At 50.7% G+C, this 21,230-nt stretch overlaps 1 protein-coding gene across 1 annotated transcript; it reads left to right on the top strand.

Moving 5' to 3' along the window:
* The first annotated feature begins 717 nt into the window (after positions 1 to 717).
* Positions 718 to 20,947, top strand: CSF1R (colony stimulating factor 1 receptor). Its single transcript, XM_061456915.1, has 21 exons — positions 718 to 861; positions 5,627 to 5,872; positions 6,677 to 6,961; positions 7,482 to 7,618; positions 8,353 to 8,512; positions 9,279 to 9,468; positions 10,457 to 10,572; positions 10,804 to 10,924; positions 11,565 to 11,752; positions 12,325 to 12,437; positions 14,410 to 14,536; positions 14,995 to 15,099; positions 15,411 to 15,521; positions 15,770 to 15,932; positions 16,473 to 16,573; positions 16,720 to 16,838; positions 17,573 to 17,695; positions 17,815 to 17,926; positions 18,155 to 18,254; positions 18,816 to 18,921; positions 19,413 to 20,947. Exons 1-21 carry the CDS (start codon positions 813 to 815, stop codon positions 19,542 to 19,544), a joined length of 2,904 nt encoding a protein of 967 aa, XP_061312899.1. The 5' UTR covers positions 718 to 812; the 3' UTR covers positions 19,545 to 20,947.
* Positions 20,948 to 21,230: the final 283 nt, after the last annotated feature.

Here is a 21,230-nt window from a genome sequence, read left to right on the forward strand (position 1 = left end):
CCCTGATGGTAATAGGGGTTGCTGCGAGCCTCAGGCTTGGAGGTACTAGGAGAGGAGGAGAGCTGGGTCCTCATGTGTTCTCCCAGCCCTGCTGAGGATAAGGAAGGGTCTGCAGGCTGGATCCAATGTGTCTCCTGGTTGGGGAGGGGGGTGAAGGCAAAGCCTGCAGCTGGCTGGGCTTGATCCTTCCTCTGCATGGTGCTAGAGTGGGGCTTGGGGATGATCCCGTGTGGCCACAGGAGCCCTCTTTGCACCAGGGGTTGCGCTCTTGGTCAAAGCAAAGTAAGCTGCCCTCTTCACAGGGAGCTGCTCCAGGTTGAGCCATCTCTGTGGACCTGTTGTGAGGGTGATGGCCATGCTCCTGTGTGGGTCCTCAGGACCTGAAGCCAGCAAGATCCACCAGGCCTGAGGTAAAATGGAGTCCCCCCATTAAGAGTACAGGATTCCTTGGGGGTTTGGGTGGCAATAGCTAGGGCTCACTGGCATGCTCCTAATCCCTGGCATGGTGCAGTGGTCCCTGGGGCTGAGCCCTAGTCTGGGGCGTTAGGGTGACCCTAACAGCAGTGGGGGGCCAGCAGTGGGGTGCATGCCTGGCCCCACCTCTGCACGGGGGCTTGTCCCTGGTGACGTCCCAAAGCTCTGCTTGTTTTGTATTTTTCCCCTCCTGTTTCAAAAACAAACAAAAAAAAGGGAATTTCTTCACTTGCGGTTTCTCAGAAAGGAGAAGCTCCCACTGGGGACGGAGCTGCTGCTCGAGAGGATCCTGCACCGCATCCCCGCTCTGTGCTGCGGGCACCGTGCTCCCTGGGGACATGGGTCCTGCTGTCCTGCTGCTGCTCACCACAGCCAGCACCTGGCACGGTAGGTCCATTGGCACCCCAAAGTGCCCCATTGTCTCCATGCTACCCTGGGGCAGTTTGGGGGTGCAGTGAGGGTTTCCTGGGTGTCTGGTGTGGGTGCTCCATCCCTCAGGTGAGGAGGGGTGACAGCCACAGTGGTGCTGGGGACAGGGCAATGCTGAACTTGGACTAAGGGGCACAAAGCTGAGCCCCCAGTTGTGTCCACTGAAAACTTGCTGTGGGCTGAGAGGGTCCCTGCTTGTGGAGGCTGCTGTGTGAAGCTGCTTGTGGAGGCTGCTGCAGACAGGTTCAAGGAGCCTTGGAATTCATAGGGAGCAGGCAGGAGAACATTTCTTCTCCATGGCATTGCATGGAGCGACACCAGCTTGGCATTTAGTGCAGCCTGGGCTTAGCAGCTTTCTGAAGGTCATCCAGAGCTGGTTTATTGTTGTCATTATAGAGGGAGGGCAGTGGTGGAAAGAGGGTGTGTTGTGAAGTCTGTGTTGGCTCTGAAGCCCCGCAGTGCTGAGGGCTGGCTTGTGGTTGCCTGCAGCACTGCCAGGGTAAGGCCAAGGGGTATGGAAAGGTGCAAGTAGCATAGGAAGAGCCTTGGGAATAGGGAGAAGGGGAAGGGAGTCTTCACCCTGTTTGGGTCTGGGCAGGGGTCAGGAAGGAGGAGAGGTTCAGCAGAACGTGGGTCCTGAGGGGAGCTACATCTGAAATAAACCTTTGTCCAGACGGGTGGGAGCTGAAGGTGCTTGGGCTGCAGTGAGGGAGTCGGAAGTCAGCTGCATCTGCACCTTGGGATGCACCTTGGGGATGTCTGAGGATCGCTGTTCTCTGGCGGTGCTGGCACACACAACAGGGCTGTGGGGCCGGGATGTGATGGAAACAGAACTTGGGCAGCCAAAAAAGGGAAAGGTAAATCCGCCTGGGTTATGAGGCTGCAGAGATTGCCAAGAGGCAGTAACCCATCAACCTCAAGAGTCACTGAGCCTGTTCTGAGGTTTCCAACCAAGCAGACAGACCAGCATTACTAATCTTGCATCTGAAGTGCTGGCAGCCTCTCAAACCTTGTGTGGCACTTTCCTCTTGAGCTTGCTTGGGGGCACAATGAGACTTTGGTGTAAGATTCCCCCCTGGAAGGGGGCAGTCCGGGAGCAAAGAGTATCCCTGAGCCACTTCACTGTTCCTGCTTTCACCCAGCATATTTGCATCCCACTTGCTGTTGCACTGCAGGGTTTTTTTCACTTCAAGTCATGTCTTTTTCCATGCCCGCTCTGCTGGCGTCTGGGTTGTGAAGCCTTCAGGACTTGTAATTCCTTATGTTTATGTGATAGCCTGGCATGGCAGGCAGGGCCTGAGAAAGGGTGTCAGACACACGTTTGTCTGAGTACTAGCACTGTTGGCCATCTGCAGCACAAACCTGCATTGTGCCAGGGTTGTCCAAAGCCATTGCCTCAAGCTGGAGTCAGAGCCCAGCTTCCTTCTACCTCTTGGATTGCAAATGCATCTTCTGAGAGTAACCAGGGCTGATGTGTATGTCATGGTATGACCACCCATCATACCCATGGGCTCTTGCTGAGGGGAGTGTCAGGGGCTCCAATCCCAGTTTCAGATCAAGCAGCAGAAAGACTTGAAACCTGATCAGGTCACATCTGTGGTTTTGGCCATCTTGAGAGGTCTTCCTGGGGTTTCTTTTGTTACTGTGGGCAATTTAAACTCCTGAGGTAGAAACCCTTGACACACACGTGATGAGCACCCTTTTCCCTGTGCCCTGCCTCACAGGTGCTGTGGGTGACTCTGGGGAAGGTGTCCTCCAACAAAGCATTTCCTTGCCATCACTGAGTGGGGAGAGCAAGGAGACCTCATGCCTTGTATGAGTGCCAGGGCCAGACCTTAGCCTAGTTATCCCCTGGGTCAAGTCGAGGTCCTGATGACTGGCTTCTGTGGTAAGGCTCTCGAGCATCTCTGTTACAGCCTTCCCTTCTTCCTCGCCATTTCCAAACCATCGGCAGAGGAAAGCAATGTTTTGGCTGGCATGGGAGAGGCAGGGACGGAGCCTGCAGCTGTAACTGGAGGTCGGGGTTACACAACCCAAGTGTGGTAAAACCATTGGCCAGCAGTTCCTGGCAGTGCTGCGGAAGCTGCTGGAGAGCAGCAGAGACATCCTTGGGCTTCATGCAAGATTGCACCGTGGTCAGCAGGGAGAGAGCCTGCCCAGCAGCACTGCTTCCCCATTCTGGATAGGGACCTGCTGCTCTGACTTATCCCCAGCACACACAAAGGAGTGGATGCTTGGGTGCCCTTCCCCTGCATTCAGTGTCTGCCCTGCCTGCCCTCACTGCACTTGTGTGGTGGTTGTGCTAGTGACAGGAGCCTCCAGTGACAGCCTGAAGGCTGCTGGCTTCTTCACTGTTATACAGAGCAACCACCCTGACCCTTTCTGGCCACAGTATCTCAGTGGAGGATGGTGACAACAAGGATGCAGAGTGATGTGACTCTTGTTTTTCCTGTCCTCCTGGTGTGGCCAAACCAAGGACCAGTTAGAACATGGTCTCTCCTCCCTGAGCCACTTTGAATGCAGCTCTGCGTCAGAGGGCTTGTGTACCCCATCAAATGATGCTGAAGCCTTGGATGTGGAGGGATAGCTGAAGCAGAAAGTAGGGATAAGCATCCAATGACAGCTAAAGCAACAGAAATGTGTCAAGGCCTGCTAGAAAACACACCAAAAAGGGAGAAACCTTGTACCTCATGTATGTGGAAAATGTGGGTTTGTGAAGGATTCTGGGATATGTTTTTCTCCACTTAGGGAATAAATGAGGCTTTTCCTCTTTCCACAGAAAGATAAAGGCATCACGCACACAAACCCAAACAGAAAAAAAAAAAAGCCTCAACAGATAAAATGACAAATATTCCATGCTCTGAAGCTCCGTGTCCTCTGCTGCTTCCCACAGGGGCAGTCAAGTTGATACAGGCCTTGTTTGGGTTTCCCCTGAACAACTATATCCTCGTCATGCACCAGTAACACTCTCCAGGGCCTTGAGTCTCATGTTCTCAGCCCATTGTTGCATGGACGGAAAGCATCCATCCAAGACTGCTTAAATGATGCTCTTGGGCTCTTACGGATGGGCTCTGGTCTTACAGCCCTGAGCACAGCTGGAAGCACAGGGCACATTTGTACCCTGAACATAGTCTTGCTCACCACATGAGCTGTGAGCAGGGGTGGATGCTGCTGCTGCTGCTGGTGTGTTACAGGGACAGTGTCTAAGGCAGCACCAGAGAATGGATTTGCTTTAAACTGTCTTTGCTACCCATGACCATAGCAGCCTTCTCTTCCCTCCTCCCTGCAACAAGGGCTGTCGTATCTGACCACTATTCCCATTCCCTTGAAGGAACATATATGTTGTATGTATACATATATGTAGCTGGATTAATGGTATCATTATAGGGTGCTTTTCCCTCTCCCACCTCCTGATGAGTTCATTCAGACTTCAGATCATTCAGCTAAAGAGCTCCTATGAGTTCAGAGCAATCTGCTGCAGAGTTTGACCGTCACAAGCCCAAACCCAGCCCCTGTTTCTGTCCCCCCCTCCCCAGAGGAGCACAGCCTGCAGTGCCCTCCTCTGCAAAGAGCATCAATTGGTAAACTGGGCAGCTACCTTTATACTTAGTGTTATTTAAACCTTGGTGTGTGTCCCTTTAAGCTGTTAGCGACTGGGAGGGAAAGCAGAAGTGGGAGAATAGCCCTGGATGGGGCTGGAGGGGGGTGCGGAGCCCCCCGAGCACAGATAGCCCTTTGCAATGTGTTTCCTGTCGTCCCGAAGGCCTGTCGTGGGGGTGGCAGTACCACTGCTTCCCCAGCCCCGCGGCACTGATTCATTTCTCACTTCCCCCCACCCTAAATATAGGTGGTGACTCAAAGAACTCGCTGACACGGCAAAACAGGGAAAGAATATTTCCCCCTGACACCGAGGGCTGGAGTGGGACCCTGGTTCCCCTTTATTCAGCCAGCAGAGAAGCCATCTTCAACATAGAGATGGCTTTGGAAACCCAGATGGGCTGCGATGCCACTGTCAGCATGGCCCAGGGTGCTTATCTACAACTGCAGCCATGGGCTTTCATGAGCTGTTCAACTTTCCTGTGTCTCAGTTTCCCACATATACTATACTATATAAAATATATAATAATGCTGACTCCTTTTGTAATGTTTTGATGGTATCTGGGAATAGAATGCACTGTGTGGTTCCATGACAAGGCATGTTGGTGTCCCTGAAAATCTAGTACCTGGTAACCAAAAAGTCAGTGCAAGGGCATACACTGACCTCCTGCTCTGCATAAGCTTTTCAGGTCTGAGCTCATCACAGCAACAGAGAGCCCCATCCACTAGACCTTACCTAAACTTCACCAAATGGTGCTATGGGCTAACCCAGTTCATTTAGTAACTCCAGCTTTGTCACAAAAGGAAAACTGTTGTAAGATGAGGCAAAACCCAACAGGAGCAGTCTGCAAGCTAGCATCAGACCTTATCGGCTCCAGATGATCGATTTTCCTGTCCCAGTACTCAGAATGTTCACATGTGGGGTTTTCTGCCTTCCCTCAATTCATTCCTAGGAGTATCAGCTGTGTCTGTCTGGTGGATAGAGAATGGAGTGATGACAGCCTGTCTGAATGCCAGGCTCAGCCTCCTCCTGGTGCTGAGCTACTCCATACTCAGCAGCATGAACTCCAACAGAGCATCTTTAAGGACCATTTTTGCATCCTCACTCTTTCTCTTTCCTTTGTAGGCTCAGCATCCCTGGTGATCAGTCCTGACGTCCCTGCTCTGGTTGTCAGCACAGGTGATCCAGTCACCTTGCACTGCTCAGGGAAGTCCAAAGTTGAATGGCAAACCAAAAAGGATGTATTCAGCAATGACACCAGCAGCACGCTCAGCATTCCCAAGACCACTTACAGGGATACAGGCACCTACGTGTGTGCTTATGTCAACAGCAGCGACAAGAGCATTGCAACTGTGCATCTGTTTGTACGAGGTAACCATGCTTCCCTCTTCCAACCTGTGCTGGCAGAAGAGCCTCCTTCCAGGCAGGGTTCATGCCCATTACACAGCTCCTTTCTATGGCTGTGGTTGTGTGTGTGTTTGGGGACCAGTGTGGGCTCCTCGTGGGGCAGTGGCTCACCCACAACCATGTAAACCCACATAAAATGGGGCACGGGGATGAAGCACTGGAGTACAGAGCTGCATCTCCTGCATGTGTGGGAATGGCCGGAACCTCTCCCTCCATTTAACTTTGCTTTCCTTCCTGAAAAACCATGATGAAAGTCTGTTTGTTGGTGTTTTGAACAGCGAGATCTGGAAATCAGAGACCATATTAACAGTACCGCAGATAAGGGAGAGAATCACATGAATCACATCCTTACAACACGACCTGAAACCCAAAATATTCTTTTACCCCAGAAGAAGTTATACTGTGCAGCTCCATCACTTGAGTTGACCTCTTCCCTTGTACCAGAGATTCTACCCTGGGCAGGGAAGCTGGAGGTCTGATAACTAAAACTAACACCACGGTGAAGAGTTTAATTAGAAGTAATCATCCTTGCCAGGCTCTCTTGCCTCTGTGCGTTTTGGGGTTGGTTGCTGTGCTCTCCTTAAATGCCTTGGCTGAAATTGGGCTTGTCGCGTGGGTTTTTGGAGGCTGAGTCAGGCAGGCGTCGAGCAGGGCTGCCCCCGCGTCGAACTCCCACTGGGCAGCAGTGCTGGAGATTTGCCTTTGTTGGGATGTGTTTCTGATGCATTTTCTGATCCCATTCCTTGGCTGACCTTGCCTCCCCCACAGATCCCAATAACGTGTGGAACACCCTGGCTTTCCGGGTCGGTGTGACCAGGGGTGGTAACGCTGAGCTGCCCTGTCTCATCACGGCCCCCGAGTATGGATCCAGTGTGACCCTGATAATGGATGGTGGCTCTCATCTCCCACCCGGGACCAACTATTCTTTCAGTGCCGAGAAAGGAATGACACTGTACAATGTGCAAAGCAAGCAGAAGGGCTTTTACAGATGCCAAGCAGCGATAAATGGAAAAACTGAGAAGTCGCCAAGAATGAGACTGCTTGTGGAAGAAGGTAAAGGCTTGGGGTTGCTGGTGTCCTCAGGGAGACGGCAATAGCTAAGATGGCCACAACACGTAGTTAAGGAAAAACTCCTCACCAGTGGAAGGAAAGACCTGAACCTGCAGTCTTTAAAGGGTGTTTAATGGAGGCAAAATTCCATCAGCTCCTGGCAAATTACCGGCAGCATTAAAATCTTTGCCAGCACTATCTCAGAACAGAGGGAAAAAAATCCACCTATCTCCCTGATGTACTTCTGCAGGTCCTCAGGCCCTGATGCTCAGGTCATACCCATGGCAGAAGGTTCCTCTTCCCTTTCAACCCACAGTGCTGACTGCTGTGCTCTACCTGTACTACTCCCCATAGACACATGCACTAAAGGAGTGGTGATTGCTAGGGAAGGAGAGGGCTAGGGAAGGTAAAGATACTGGAGAGGATGGAAAGAAAAAGGTAGCCAGGCCCTAGGGAGTCTCCAAAGCACTTGAGGTCTCTAGACCAGCTGATGCTCAATCTTTCCATGCTTGCCTTTGTGTAGCTCTGGAGAAGCCTGTGTCAGTGATGATGGACCCTATAGACCACGTGCGAATTGTGGGCGAGCCTTTCAAAGTCACTTGCAGAATAACTGCTCCTTCCCACAAGTACGATGTCAGATGGGTGACGGCAGCAAAGAACGTAAGTTGTGGAGCTTCAAGAGGGAATAGGGCTTTCCTGGAGACTGGGAGATGTAAGAAGTACCCAGACTCAAGTCACCTCCCCAGCCAAAGCAGCTATTCAAGCAAGCTGTAGAAATATGAATATGGATATGTCATTTCCTTGGGATGACACAGGGTTAGGAAATACCTGTCCATGGTCAGGATCTTGCTGCAAGAGAGAAGGAAAGCGTATTGTCTCAGGTGAGTTTATTGATCAGGAGCCACAGTACCTACTAAGGCAACACTTGTTCATTTTGTAAGCCAGGGCTTATGAAGTAGCAAATATGTTCAGGACACCCAATTCCCCAGAGGAAAAATATGGGTAATGAAAGGGAATGCGCTTCAGAATATCTGTGGTGCTGGCTTTTAACTGCTGGTGGTTAGATGGGGTTTGTTAGAAGTCCTTATTATACCGATGTCTTTATTAAGGAGTTGAAATAACGTACAAGATACGTTTGGATCACACAATGTAAGCCCAGCTTGCAGTCAAAAGGCTGACAACAGCTATTATAACCAGAACTGATGTGGAATGTCTGCCCTGAATACTTCAGTTTAATATGCCTCTTGGTCTCCACCCAAATGGCTTTCACTGACAGTCTCCATAACCAAGCTCAGTAGCCCAGAACAAGAGGGGGTGGGTGTTTGTGCCATAAATATTCGGTTCCACCTTCTCCCTTCCAAGGAAGTGCCTGATGCTCCCTCCCTGCCTGACAGGTCTCCACAGCTCAGAATCGTAGCTTTGAGAATGAGAACTACTTCATCAGCGATGTCCTGTCCGTTCCAGCGGTGTCCATGGAAGACAGTGGGAAGTACACCTGCGTAGCTAACAACTCAGTAGGAGTCAGGAATGCCTCCACAATGCTTCGGGTAGTAGGTGAGCGCCTTGATCCTGCCTCCATCCTGTTCCTAGGTTTGTTGTTGGAAACATGGTCCTTGCTTGTGCTTGAGAGCTGTGGAGCTGCTAGGAGAAGAACTGGTGTTCCTTCCGTGTCTTGAGGGGAAGAAAGTCGTGTTTTGGATGAACACCTGAAAGCTCTGCTGAGTTTCTGTGTGTTTATAAAGATCTTTAAAACAAAAAGACCAGGAAAGACTGGCTACAAGGAAGGGCAAGCCACATGAGCAGAGTATGGATCTTTGTCTCTTTCAGAAACAGACCCACATAAGAGGATTCAGGTATATTATATGTTTGTTTGTACCTCAAGAAGGAAAATTCATCCTTGCAGCTCATAACTGGGGTTTGCTGATGACCCAGATTTGTGCATACCATGGCTTAGAAAGGGCTTGGTCTGTTTCCAAGTGAGAAGCCAGCAGTTCAGCTCAGCAGCCTGTCTTCTACAGGTGATCAAGGAGATACAGTTTTAGCCTCATCACTTACTAGGATATGGCATGTAAAACCTCTTTGCCCGTTCATAAAGGTTTTCCAGCTCTCCTCAGGCAGAGTGTAATCCAAGCTGCCATCACAGAGCAGCCCCTTACAAGTACTCCTCTGGCAACGTGAGCTGTTCAATGCCTCATTCCCTCCTGCAGTCTCACTGCTGAAGCTGCCCTTTCCAATAACAGTCCATTTATGAAGCTGGTAGGAGTTTATTCCATGTCTCCGGACATGCCTGCTGATGGCCATGCTCTCTTCCATCCTCCAGAGAGAGGTTACGTGTTCCTCACCCCGCTGCAAGCCACCAGCCAGGAGGTTGCTTTGGGAGAGAGTCTGATGCTGCAGGTCCAGATTGAGGCTTACCCAAAACTTCTCCGCTGGGGCTGGGAGCACACAAACCCCCTGAAGAACACTGAGAGCACCCCAGTGCAGGGCCAGATGATGCCCGGAAACAACCGGTATGTGCTTTCTGGCTTATACCCAGGCCATGGCGTGTTTCCAGCAAGGCTTTCCTTGTGATACAGCCAGACGGAACACTGGATGTAAAGAGGGGAGCTGTTCTGCCTTTCAGTCTTCCCTTTCCGACATTATTATTAGCAAACCACAGTGAGCAGCTCTGATCAGGTCAAGGAGGACACCACCTCTGTCTGACTTGGCAGCCTTCTCTATAGAAAACCTTGCTGAAGTCAGATCCCATTTGTGGTCTGGTTGCTCAAGTGCACGCTCTCTTTGAAGGAAGACATTGCAGGGGTGGATGAACAGTACAAAACACTGAATTCCCTTGGGGCTTCTCAGACCTGCCCCATGCTCTGAGGTCTGGGGAGTGTATGCATCCAGCGGCACTGTGCACCCATGTCAAGAGGAGCCATAGGACCTCATGGAGGGCACAGGCCTGCTCTCCCAAAGCCACCAGCCAACTGAGGCCAAAGGGAGACCAAAAGAAAGGAAATAATTCCCCTTTCATTTTCTTAGAAAACAGAATTAATCCACAAGAGGAACTGCACCACTCAGCAAAGCAGAATGGATTTAGGGCAAATTATTTCTTGCATTGGGGTCTGAGAAATGGGCTGGGGCAGAATGGAGTGGGCAGTAGGGACTGTGACTTGATGGGCTAAGAAATGGAATAACTCGTTCTGTCAAAGGCAGGAGGACCAGCATCCTCTGGGCCTTCAAAGGTGATGGTTCAGATGTTAAACTCTTCTTTCTGAACTTTCACCCACCATAGCCTTTCGGAAGTGCTGTGCACTTGATGGCAAAAGGTCTTTCCTCTAAGGAAGATCAGACCTTCTCCTGCAGAAGAAGTAGCAAAAGCTGGGATCAATGCTGAGAAATGTTCACCCACTCCAGGGCATGGGAAGCAGCAGCATCTCACTGAGCAAAGACTGTGAGTGCCTGGGTTTCCTCAGAACAGCTTATTCATGGTGTTTACTCTCTCTGTGTGAGCAGGTATAACAACACGCTCTTCCTGAACCGCCTGCAGGAAGGAGAAGGAGGTCTCTATATGTTTTATGCCATCAACAATGAAACCAATGCATCAGTTACCTTCAGTATCTCTTTGAAATGTAAGTGCTTTCATTGCTCTTTCATTCTGCTTGCCCTGGGGCTGCTGCCCAGCTGGCAGCAGGTAGGATGGACTACGAGGGTGCTTGCAGCCCAGTGCTCACACAACACACAGCCCAAACCCAGGCATAGCACAGGGCTTCCTTCTGTTTTATCGTTGCGCACATGGAAAGTAAATCAGAGCACAGAGAATGTGGTCATAGCATTCACTGTTCATGTGCCTTCCCCAACAGCTCCTCCAAGGCTCTGCAAAATCAAGGTGGCAGCCAACGACTCCAGCATCCTCCAGTGCATGGCCATCGGCTACCCTGCCCCACGCATTGAGTGGTACCAGTGCCCCGTTCACTCTGATAGGTAAGAAATGCCCAGGAGACCGAGCACCTCCAAGGTGCGCAGCTCCTCTTGCAATGCTGACATCCATGGAGCAGGTAATATAGCAGAGCCTGATCAGTAACAGCAACAGGGATGCTGCCCTCCTAAAAAGGTTCCTGGGGACTGAGGAGAGGAGCAGTTACTGTTCCTAAAGTCCTGACCTTAAAGAGTTCAGACACCTGTGATTCATGTTCTCCCAATGCTTTTCTGAGGAACATGTGGATCCCTTGGAAAAGCGCCTTGCTGTAGAGCTACATCCTGGCTGGTCCTAGTCGTCTTTCTGGGGCCTCCACTGGTCTAAATCTCCATAGAGCACAGGATTACTGAACTACAGTGTGATGGAGACAACAGCGGCTGCCTGGTCAGCGGTTGCTGTGTCTCACACCCATTCAAGGAGGGAACTGCTGGCAGAACACAGTTGTAGCCACATAAAGGCAGTCAAGGCTCTGTCTACACAGGGCTTTATGTTAAGAGGCAGGTCTTTAACTGGGCCAAGAGTATTAAATCACAGAACTGCATTAGTTCCCTGTGTCTCCTCCCTAGACTGATACAGACATCAATTCATTTATGAGCAACTGTGCTGCAAGGAACACTCATTCTCTCCTGCTTGGTATCTCTGCAGATACGAGGACTATAGGCTGCTACTGAATGACTCCAATCCCCAAGTGGTGAACGTGTTGCCCTTCCGAGAGATGGAGGTGGAGAGCAGCATCCCCTTCCAGGAGCTGGGTGCCAACTTCACCTTCTGTTGTATGGCCATTAACAGAGAGGGGAACGCTTCTGACGTGTTTCATTCACTCACCATCACCAGTAAGATACAAACTGGTAGCTTGGCAGAGTGGGGAAGGATGTGGGGGCTTTCTGAGGACCCATCTTTCTGCACGTATATCCCTATTGTCTTTCATGAGAGGTGGAATAGATTCCACAAGCCGCCTGTCCTCCCAGGAGTGGGGAGGCTTTGGCATTTGTCAGTCCTGGGAGCCATGTGGGAATTGCTGGCTGAGCAAAGGCTGAGCCATGCCATGAACACCTTATAACTGCAGGACCCAGCTCCAGAGCGCAGGAGCTGTTGCCCACTGGAGTCCGGGGGTTGCATCCTTTAATGGGACTGTTCCTGCTGCACGTATCTCAGTCCCCAGTCAGTCTGACCAGTACCTGGTGCTGTTTGTGTGGAAATTGGGTGCATGAGGGGAGCCACTGCAGCTTTAAGTTTGGCATCAAGAACCTTTCTCAGTTCCCAGCAGCATTTTAGGGTGTCTGTGAGGTCAGTGCTGGGTTGTGTTGCGTACGGGGGAAGCTGAAGTGATTAGATGGGCAAAATGCTCGTAGAGGTACAGCTGAAATAAGAGTGTTTAACTCATTCCTGTGTTTTTCTCCTCCAGGAAGTGTCATGGCCCCCCCAAACAAACTCTTCAGCCCCATTCTCTCCACCTGCATCGGCACATCGGTTCTGCTGCTCCTTCTCCTGCTCTTCCTCCTCTACAAGTACCACCAGGTCAGATTCCCTGTTGTGTAGCAAGGGCTGCCCAGCTTCTGCTGGCAGCCACAGGCAGGGAGCATTCAGCCTGGAGGCACCAGGCAACTGCCTCCCTCATCTCCGTTGCCTCCCAACTTCTCCCAGGTGTTCCCTGCACTGTACCCACTCTGTTAACACCTCTCCTGCCCTGGCCCCTTAGTCCTGTAGCCCAGAGGTCAGTGTGGCTATTTCTTGGCGTCAAAGGTGCTCATTCTGGGCTGTCAGTTGCAGATGGTTTCGCTCTGGTAGCCTGAATCCACAGGCTGAATTAACAGAGGGGAAAACAAAAAGTGGTTTGCAGCTTGCAGCTACTTCTTATTCTCCTCCCTGCTTTATGCAACGTTGTCTTTATGGGGGAACAGGATGATGTTAGAAGGCGTTTGTCTCCAGGAAGACTTGGTCACTATTTTTATACAAGAACCTGCCCCATTTTCTCTGCAAGAACTCATTTGCAGCATTTAGAATCTTCTGGTTGTTTCCATAAACTGTACCCATCAACAGCCACCCCTGCTCCATCAGTGGGTGACAACCTCCTGGTTCTCAGCTCTCCCTTTTGGCACTCATCCTTTGACAGCCTATCAAGGCTGCGGATTTCACAGCAAAGTTCTGGTGCTGGTTGTCAGAAGATCCAATAGAGCCCTCTCCCAAACACCTACAGCTTTGCAGGCAGAGCTGTACTGGGCCTGTAGTCCAGAGACATGAAGGGTGCATTGATGTGCAAGTAGCTCTGAAGGAATAGCTTTTAGGAAGGTCTTGCAAGCCCAAGAGAAGCGAGATGTGTTTATAAACAATCTCAGCCATAAGCTTCTTTAGCCATGGCTGATTGCTGCAGTGCTATCGGTGAATCGTGGAGCAGAAAGCAGCAATGCTCACCCTCTAGGAGCAGACAACAGCGAATACACTGAGTGCATGTGGCATCTTTTATAAGGGATCTCCACCAGAAACTGTGCTGCTTGGAGCATCCTGTCTGAGCCTTTTTCAGCAGCCTGCATGGGCGAGGATGTTCAGCTTTCAGGCAAAGAAAATAGAAGCAGTGTGGGGGAGAAAACAAGCAGATGCTTTGCATCAAAACTGCAGATCTGTTTGATTCAGTTATGGTCCCTCATGCCTGTGCTAACCGAGCTTTGAGCATCTCCTCACACACTGCATCCTTCTCTGCAACTATGTGGCAGTGGTGAGGAGAAGCATTCCAGCACACACCTCCTGGTAGCTGGGACCTGAGGGTCTCCATCACAGCCATGGTCATTCCACCCTGTGTCTGCCTTGATGGATCTGAGACTGCCTTTACCACGCTGGTCCTTGCCTGCCTCCTTGAACAGGAGCAAAGGCCACGCACACAAAGCTATTTCACTGTCTGTATTTGTATGTGTGCTCCAGCCTGGCTCCTGAGCCCTCTCAACATGAAAGACAACCTGCGGCACAAGCTCTGCTCGCAGGCTCCATCCAGCACTGCTTCTCCCTGTCTCGCTGGGTTACTTCTGCCATGAGATTCACAGAAAAGAGAAGAAATTCTGACTTCTCTTTCTCCGTTTCTTTTTTCCCCTGTAAGGGAGGTGGGGCTGGGGCAACGCCATTGTTCTGCTGTGCTCAGCAGCACAGGGCACCAGCCAAGGGCATACAGTGCAGACATCTCCCTCCAGCGCCAGCTGGGCACTGCCAGACACTGGCCTGGTGGAACATTGCTGGTCCCAGCTCTGCCATCCCAAGTGAGGGCTACTTTGAGTAAGAGGCAAGAGAGCCTCCTGCAACCATGGGTCATGACTTGGAGGGCTTTGGAACAGCAAAGGGACCAGGTTGTCCAGGAAGACCCTGTATCACTCAGTCCAGGTTCAAAGCAAGAAGTCTTTGATGGGCTGAAGCCTGTCCTCCCTCTGTGCCTGCAGTGAGAGCTGGGACTGGGGAACCCCCGGGACTTGAGGAACATTGAATAACTGGAGTGTCTTCCTTACAGAAACCCAAGTACCAGGTGCGGTGGAAGATCATTGAGGCCTGTGAAGGGAATAACTACATCTTTATCGATCCCACTCAGCTCCCATACAATGAGAAATGGGAGTTCCCCAGGAATAACCTCCAGTTTGGTAAGAAACTTTCCTCACTGCTTGCCTGGTGGTGTGCAGCTCATCACAGAGCTGAAATGCTCCAAGGGACAGAGCCAAAGCAACTGGGCAGTATCCAAAGCTGCATCCAGGCATCACAGCAACATCCTTGCCCAGGTGTTGCTGCCCTCTTCCACACAGGGTGGCAAATCTTAGGGTACAACCTCCCTCTATTGCTCTGAGGAAGGTTGAGAGAATCATGTCCCTCTGGAACAGAGCTGGTGAGCCCACGGTTGGACATGGCCTCTTTCCTACCCTCTTTGCTCACAGCAGAGTTCCCCTCAGATGTTAATCAGCTCCTGACTAAGGGATGTGTCATCTTGCCTGGGCTCAGCAGGAATCCCCTCCCACCAGACATCCTCCTTGAGGCTCATGCGGGACAACTGCTCAATCTTTTTCTATGAAGCATCTCATAAGCACATTTTTTATTCCCTTTGCAGGAAAAACTCTTGGAGCAGGAGCCTTTGGAAAAGTGGTAGAAGCCACTGCTTTTGGGCTGGGCAAAGAAGATTCCGTCCTCAAAGTTGCTGTGAAGATGCTAAAGTGTAAGCCCAGAGCAATCTGCAAAGGCTGAACACCCCCCCATTTCCTTTGGGCAGGATGCAGGGTGTGCTCACCATGTGTTGGTGCTCCTACTTTTGTTGGATGTTCCTGTGACAAGTACTGGTGTTGGAATCACATTGCTGCCATCCTTGTAGACATGCATGGCCAAAGGCACAGGGGATGCAATTTCCTCTGAGTGTGCCTCCTCCTTTTGTTCCGTACCTGTGCCTACGTCTTTTTCTGTCCTCTCCCTTCATCTCTTCCTTGCCCCTTCCTCCCTTCTTCACACAGCCTTTCCTCTCTTGTCTTGCAGCATCAGCAGACACGGACGAGCAGGAGGCTCTCATGTCTGAGCTGAAGATCATGAGTCACTTGGGACACCATGAGAACATTGTCAACCTGCTGGGAGCATGTACCTATGGAGGTAGGATCCTACAGCCCTGCTTCCCCATGGACACCTCCCGTTGCCTGCCCCTCTGAGGCTCTTCCCTCATCTCACAACAGAGAGCTGATGATCTTGGCAGTGTTTTTGAATGTGTAACTGTGCAAGGGCCCGTTTCCAGACGTGCTCATGGTGCAGTCTGGGTTCTGCTGCCCTCCCAGGGAAAGCAGTCCCCAGGACAGGCCACAGTAACATCAATTCTTAATTAACCCTTCCTGCCTCTCTCCCAGGCCCAATCCTCGTCATCACAGAGTACTGTCGCTATGGAGACCTGCTGAATTTCCTCCGGAAGAAGGCTGAATCCATCATTATCCAGGATTCTGCACTGGACATCTCTTTAGATAGTGCTGCTGATTACAAAAACATTGACCTAGAGAAGAAATACATCCGGAGGTAAGGGCAGAGTTCAGGTGGCCACAGGGTACTTGCTGGGAGAAGTCTGCTGGGGAAAGATTGAGGCCAAAGCTTTGGGGGCTTGCAGAACACCAGGATGTAAAAGCCCCTGGGGCTGTGTATGTTTAGATTTGGTTACACACCCAAGTTTTTCAGTGTTTGGCAGCAGTCATTGAATATCCCAGAATAAATGCGTATTTCAATCCAGTCTGTCCTCCCACAATCTGGAATCAAAACTTTCTGGCTTCCTGCACTTTTGGGCGCATGGGTTTTATAGGACAAGAGGCTGAGCACTCCCCACCAGCAAAGGGCAGCCCCTTGACAAAAGGGTACCAGTATTTGGACCTCCACACCATAAGACACCTTGGTTCCCTTTCTGAATTGGCCTCAACACTGACTCTCCTTTCATCCTCAAGCCCCAGGCTAAGCCACTTCCCCCAGGCAGGGACTTGGTTTCTTCTCTCAGTGGATGTGAAGGGCAGAAGGTACTGCTGGAGGGTTGCTAACAGCCTGCCTCCATCTCTCTTGCTTCTGACTCAGTGACAGTGGCTTTTCGAGCCAGGGTTTGGAAATGTATGTTGAAATGAAGCCTGTGTCGTCATCATCATCTTCAGCATCATCAGATTCTGCACAAGCCAGGGGTGAGATAAAGGTTCACTTCTGAGTTTCCGTGATTGCTTTATCCTGGCCCCACCCCATGTGGTTTATCCTGGGGAGCCAGGGCACAGCACAGCTTTTGGTACTCGCCAGGTTTGCATCAGCTCTTCAGCTTCACTTTGAATTTCAGGGAAAAGCCCAGAGGAAGAAGATGGAAGCAGGGAGGACCTCCGTCCCCTCAACCTCTCTGACCTCCTGCAGTTCTCCAGCCAAGTGGCCCAGGGCATGGCATTCCTCGCATCAAAGAACGTGAGTGCCAACAGGACAACTGCTCTCAGCATCCCAACTGGGAAATGCCGGTGCAGGCAGCAGGCACCATCCATCTTTGTCTGCATGGGAATTGGGATATTTTTGGATGGGGTGGCCAAGCTCAAGCAAACTGCTGCTGGAAATGGGACTCTGCTCTGTCTGCTGGGTTCAGACATGCTGTGCCATGGTGTCTGGTGTCCCTTTCAGGGCCTTTGTCTCCCAGGGGTTACAGGCAGTGTTAAGGCTGGGAACCCAGGGCTGTGTGTCCTGCTGGTCTCACCATCTTCTCCCCAGCTTTTGCACAAGGTCAGGAACTTGATGCAAAGCTTTCTTACCTTGGCAGCTTCCCCACTGCCTCAAGGACAGGGAACCAAAAGTAGCCATTGAGCTGTCTGCCAGAGCTGGCTCATTTGGTCAGTACCAGAGAGTCACTGTGTGACTGTTTCAGAGATGAGGACAGTGTCAACAGCCCCTGCTTCCGAGCCTCCTCCCACGGGGAAGATGATGCCCCCAGGGGTGACTGTAGCTTGTAGAAATGTTATGTTGCACCAGCATTGCAGAGCCTGTACTCCTTATACGTGACACAGTGCCTGTGGCAGGGGCTTTTCAAGCAGTACATGTTCCCTTTTGCCTCTGTTACGTGTTGTTTCAGTGACAGGCCCCGGGCTGTAGGGAATTAGCTGGGACTGCTGGGGGATGTTGGCTGGGTCTCAGTTGTGCTCTCTTCTCTCCAGTGCATCCACCGCGATTTAGCAGCCAGGAATGTGCTCATATCAGATGGACGGGTAGCCAAGATCTGTGACTTTGGCCTGGCCCGGGATATCATGAATGACTCGAATTATGTTGTAAAAGGCAATGTAAGTAATTGAAATGAGGACAAGGGAAGGTACAAGGGTATTGTGCCGCTGGAGCATGAAGGATGTGGGATAGGGTAAGCTGCCAGCTTGTCCCAGGCTGCAGGACTCTGCTCTTCCAGGCCCGCCTGCCCGTGAAGTGGATGGCTCCAGAGAGCATCTTTGACTGCATTTACACAGTGCAGAGCGATGTGTGGTCTTACGGCATCCTTCTCTGGGAGATCTTCTCCCTTGGTAAGAAAGAAATGAGCTTACAAACCTCTTGTTTTCTATGGCTTTACCATTGCCCTAATGTCTCAGCAAGAGTTTCCAAAGAAATGGATTCTGGATGATTTACTCTAACTCAGAACTCCCCGAAAACAAGTAGCAGCAGCTCAGGCGATGCTCCGGGCTGCTCCTAGCCACTCTATAAGGCTGGAGTGTTACAGGCTCTGACCTGAGTCACCTTTGCTCCTGTCACAGGTAAAAGTCCATACCCTGGCATGGTGGTGAACAGCAAGTTCTACAGCATGGTGAAGCAGGGATACCAGATGGCCAGGCCTGACTTTGCTCCCTTGGAAATGTGAGTGGATATGATGAAGTGACACTAGGGGTGACAGGGTCGCTGGAGCTGCTTCCTGGGGGGCAGGAAGGTGGCACTGGGACCTTGGTGCAGGAGTGTATGCCCTTGAGCTTCAGGTTGGATCCTACTGGCTGCTCCTTGCTCCTGTAGGAAAGCAGGAGCTGGGGCAGTCAGTGAGGATGCTGTATCCACTATCTCCTGCCTATGGACAGGAAGATGGGAGTGCTTATGTTATGTGTTATATTTCTGGCCTTGGTGGGTTTTCCTCCTTTTAAAGTCAGCTAGTTTTGACTCTAGGACTGTAAGACAAGTCTGAGTAGGTTACAGGAAGGTAATGAGTTTAACCTTAAAGAATAAAGTATTGAAGGCATAAAGCTCCTTATTGATAGATTAGTTTATCCACTTCCATGTTCACCTTTACCTGGAGCACTGCACATGCACTGACCCTGGGTTTTATAGTCAGGGGACTGCTCAGTACTGCCTGCCTGAGAGTATGGCACAAGGAAGCACAGAGCCTGCAGCAGCACAGTGCAGCCATCCTGTCCCTGTTTGGCTCTGCAGGTACACCATCATGCAGGCATGTTGGAGCCTGGAGCCCACAGCAAGACCTACCTTCGACCAGATCGGCTGCTTCATCCAGAAAGAACTGGAGGTGCATAAGGAGCAGGTGAGGACTTCTGAAGAGAATGGGGGAGATGCACTTGCCCCCTACATGAACTTAGCTCCTGGACAACTCCCCGGCTGCTGGTCCTTGCCTTTAACTGACGGGAGCAGTTTAGTGCTGGTGGGCAGTGCAGAAAGGCATCCAGATTTCCCTGTGCTCAAGGGTTAAGCCACTCCCCACCATGACCAAAGGAGGCTGGACAAAGAAATACAGCTGCTTTGCAGCAACCTCTATGGGCAGCAATAGGGGTAGTGATACTACTGGCAGCACAGCAGCCCTGCCCCATCCCATTCCCCTGGATTGGACAAAGGCACACTCCTTTACCACTAGCCCTCCTGCAGCTCCACAAACGCATGGGCTAGCCATGCCTTGTGGGCACAAAGGGCAGCACTGACTGAGCATCCAGCCCTAGCTGGTCATCCTCTCATGTCCTACACCACTGAAGGGACTGAAACACACTTGGGGTGGGTTTTTTGTCTTTTCTTGATTTCAAGGACTACACCAACCTCCCTTCCACCACCGAGGAAGACAGTGGCTGTGATACCTCTGGCTGCTGCGAGGAGTCCTGCGAGCAAGAGGATAGCGGGCAGCCTCTTCTCAAGGGCAACAACTACCAGTTCTGTTAGCTGGTACCATTGCCCAGGTGGATCCCATCCTCCTGGATCTGCAGAGTGCATGATGCTGCCCTGCCTTAGGACAAAGATGCCTTCAGCTTTGGCTCTCCTTCTTCTGAAGTATGAGTGTTACTGACTCCCTCACTGAAATGACAGCGCTAGAGTGACTCAAAACCAAGACTCACCGTGGGGTCCCTGATGCCTTACCTGAAGTGTAGCATAGGCTGTGAGGATGGGAAAACGCTCCATCTCTACAAGGTACAGAGAGGTCCCTGGCACCTGCCTCCCCATCCCCAGTGGGGCTGTGAGTATTTTGGTTTTGGAGGGTTTTTCAAATACTAGTTGCAGCCAAGTAAGTCATTCCCACACCTGAACCCTTGTGTTTTGTGAGCACATCTTGAAGCAGGAACTACTTCACACAGCAGAAGCAGTCCTCTTTCTTGGTGGTCCTGCTCTCTTCCCTTTGCCAGTCTGACCCTGGATGGTGCAGAGTGAGTGTTTAGATATAGGTAAAGCCTCTACTTAGCATTAAATATGCATTAACCTCTACATTTCCTCACCCAATCTACCTCTACACAGCTGATGCTTTGGCATGGAGTGTTTGGGTGAAGCGAGCCAAGGAGCCAGCCCCATGGTTATGTGAACCTGGGGACGAAGGGCAGTTATTTCTCAGGTAAAACACAGACATAACTGGTGTGCTTCCATGTCAGCACTGAACACATCCCAAATCCAGGAAAGAATGGCAGCTTAAACAGATCTGGAAATGATCAACATAACACACATCCTACAAACCTTCCGCATTATTAAACATGTAGCAATCACTGCCTTTGTCCCAAATACAGATATGCTCTTGTACATATTTTCCTGAGCGTATTTTTAATAGAAGAGCTGAGATAGAGAATAGTTTTTCATAAGCTAGGGCCTGATGCCCTTAAACTTATTTCTCATTGAGCTCTTGTTCGGGGCTACTAGTGCCAGTAACGGAAGTAGCTAATGAATCTTCTCAACTTCACCTGGCTCTGTACACCAGGTACAGGCACTGACAGGACTCAGGCAAACTACAGTGAGACACGACTATCACAGGTGGCCTTGGTCATACCCTGAGCAGTTAGCTTGTGGGCCACTTCTGATTATAGTAACCCTGGGTTTATGCTAACACTGAGTGATTCTTTCCTCCTTACTAAACACAAAGCTAATTTATTTCTATCTGTCAGCATTATAAAAAAATGAAATGTTTAGCAAAATGAGTCTCTTCTAGAGCTTTAAAAGAACTGCTCTTAAAGAGGAATGGATCAGAGCACAGGTCTGCAACTCTGCTCCAACTCCTCACACACATCTTTCCCATTACAAGTTCTCAAAACCCTTCAATCTTGTGTAATGCAAAAACTTATTAAAACCAAGATTTTAAAACACTTGCTCTGAGTGGCCTGTCTGTAACGGAGGAAAACTGTAGTCCCCATGAATGGATATAATGGAGGAGTAATTTGAATTGTGATGATGGGAAATCTAATAGTCACTGCATTTGAGATGAGCACATGGCAGCCACCAAGGGCAGGGGAGAGGCAGAACAGCCCTGGTGAGCAGAGACTCGGGGTTACTGCAGCAGAACCTCCTATAGCAATTGTTTAGATGCAGCAGGAGCTCCTACCCAGGCTATTAAACAATCCTGAAGAGAAATTACTGTCATGTGCTGCAGAC

This window comes from Pezoporus flaviventris, unplaced genomic scaffold, assembly GCF_033815535.1.
Source record: "Pezoporus flaviventris isolate CSIRO_AGI_PZ_B2104156 unplaced genomic scaffold, CSIRO_AGI_Pfla_v1 ptg000023l, whole genome shotgun sequence".
In the NCBI taxonomy this organism is placed as follows: domain Eukaryota; kingdom Metazoa; phylum Chordata; class Aves; order Psittaciformes; family Psittacidae; genus Pezoporus; species Pezoporus flaviventris.

What these genes read in the sequence shown, in the direction of transcription:
- CSF1R (XM_061456915.1), top strand. Translation starts at nt 813, where the DNA reads ATGGGTCCTGCTGTCCTGCTGCTGCTCACCACAGCCAGCACCTGGCAC. An exon ending in TGCCCCGTTCACTCTGATAG is followed by an intron (nt 10,925 to 11,564) that starts GTAAGAAATGCC and finishes GTATCTCTGCAG; the next exon opens with ATACGAGGACTATAGGCTGC. An exon ending in AGATTCTGCACAAGCCAGGG is followed by an intron (nt 16,574 to 16,719) that starts GTGAGATAAAGG and finishes TTTGAATTTCAG; the next exon opens with GGAAAAGCCCAGAGGAAGAA.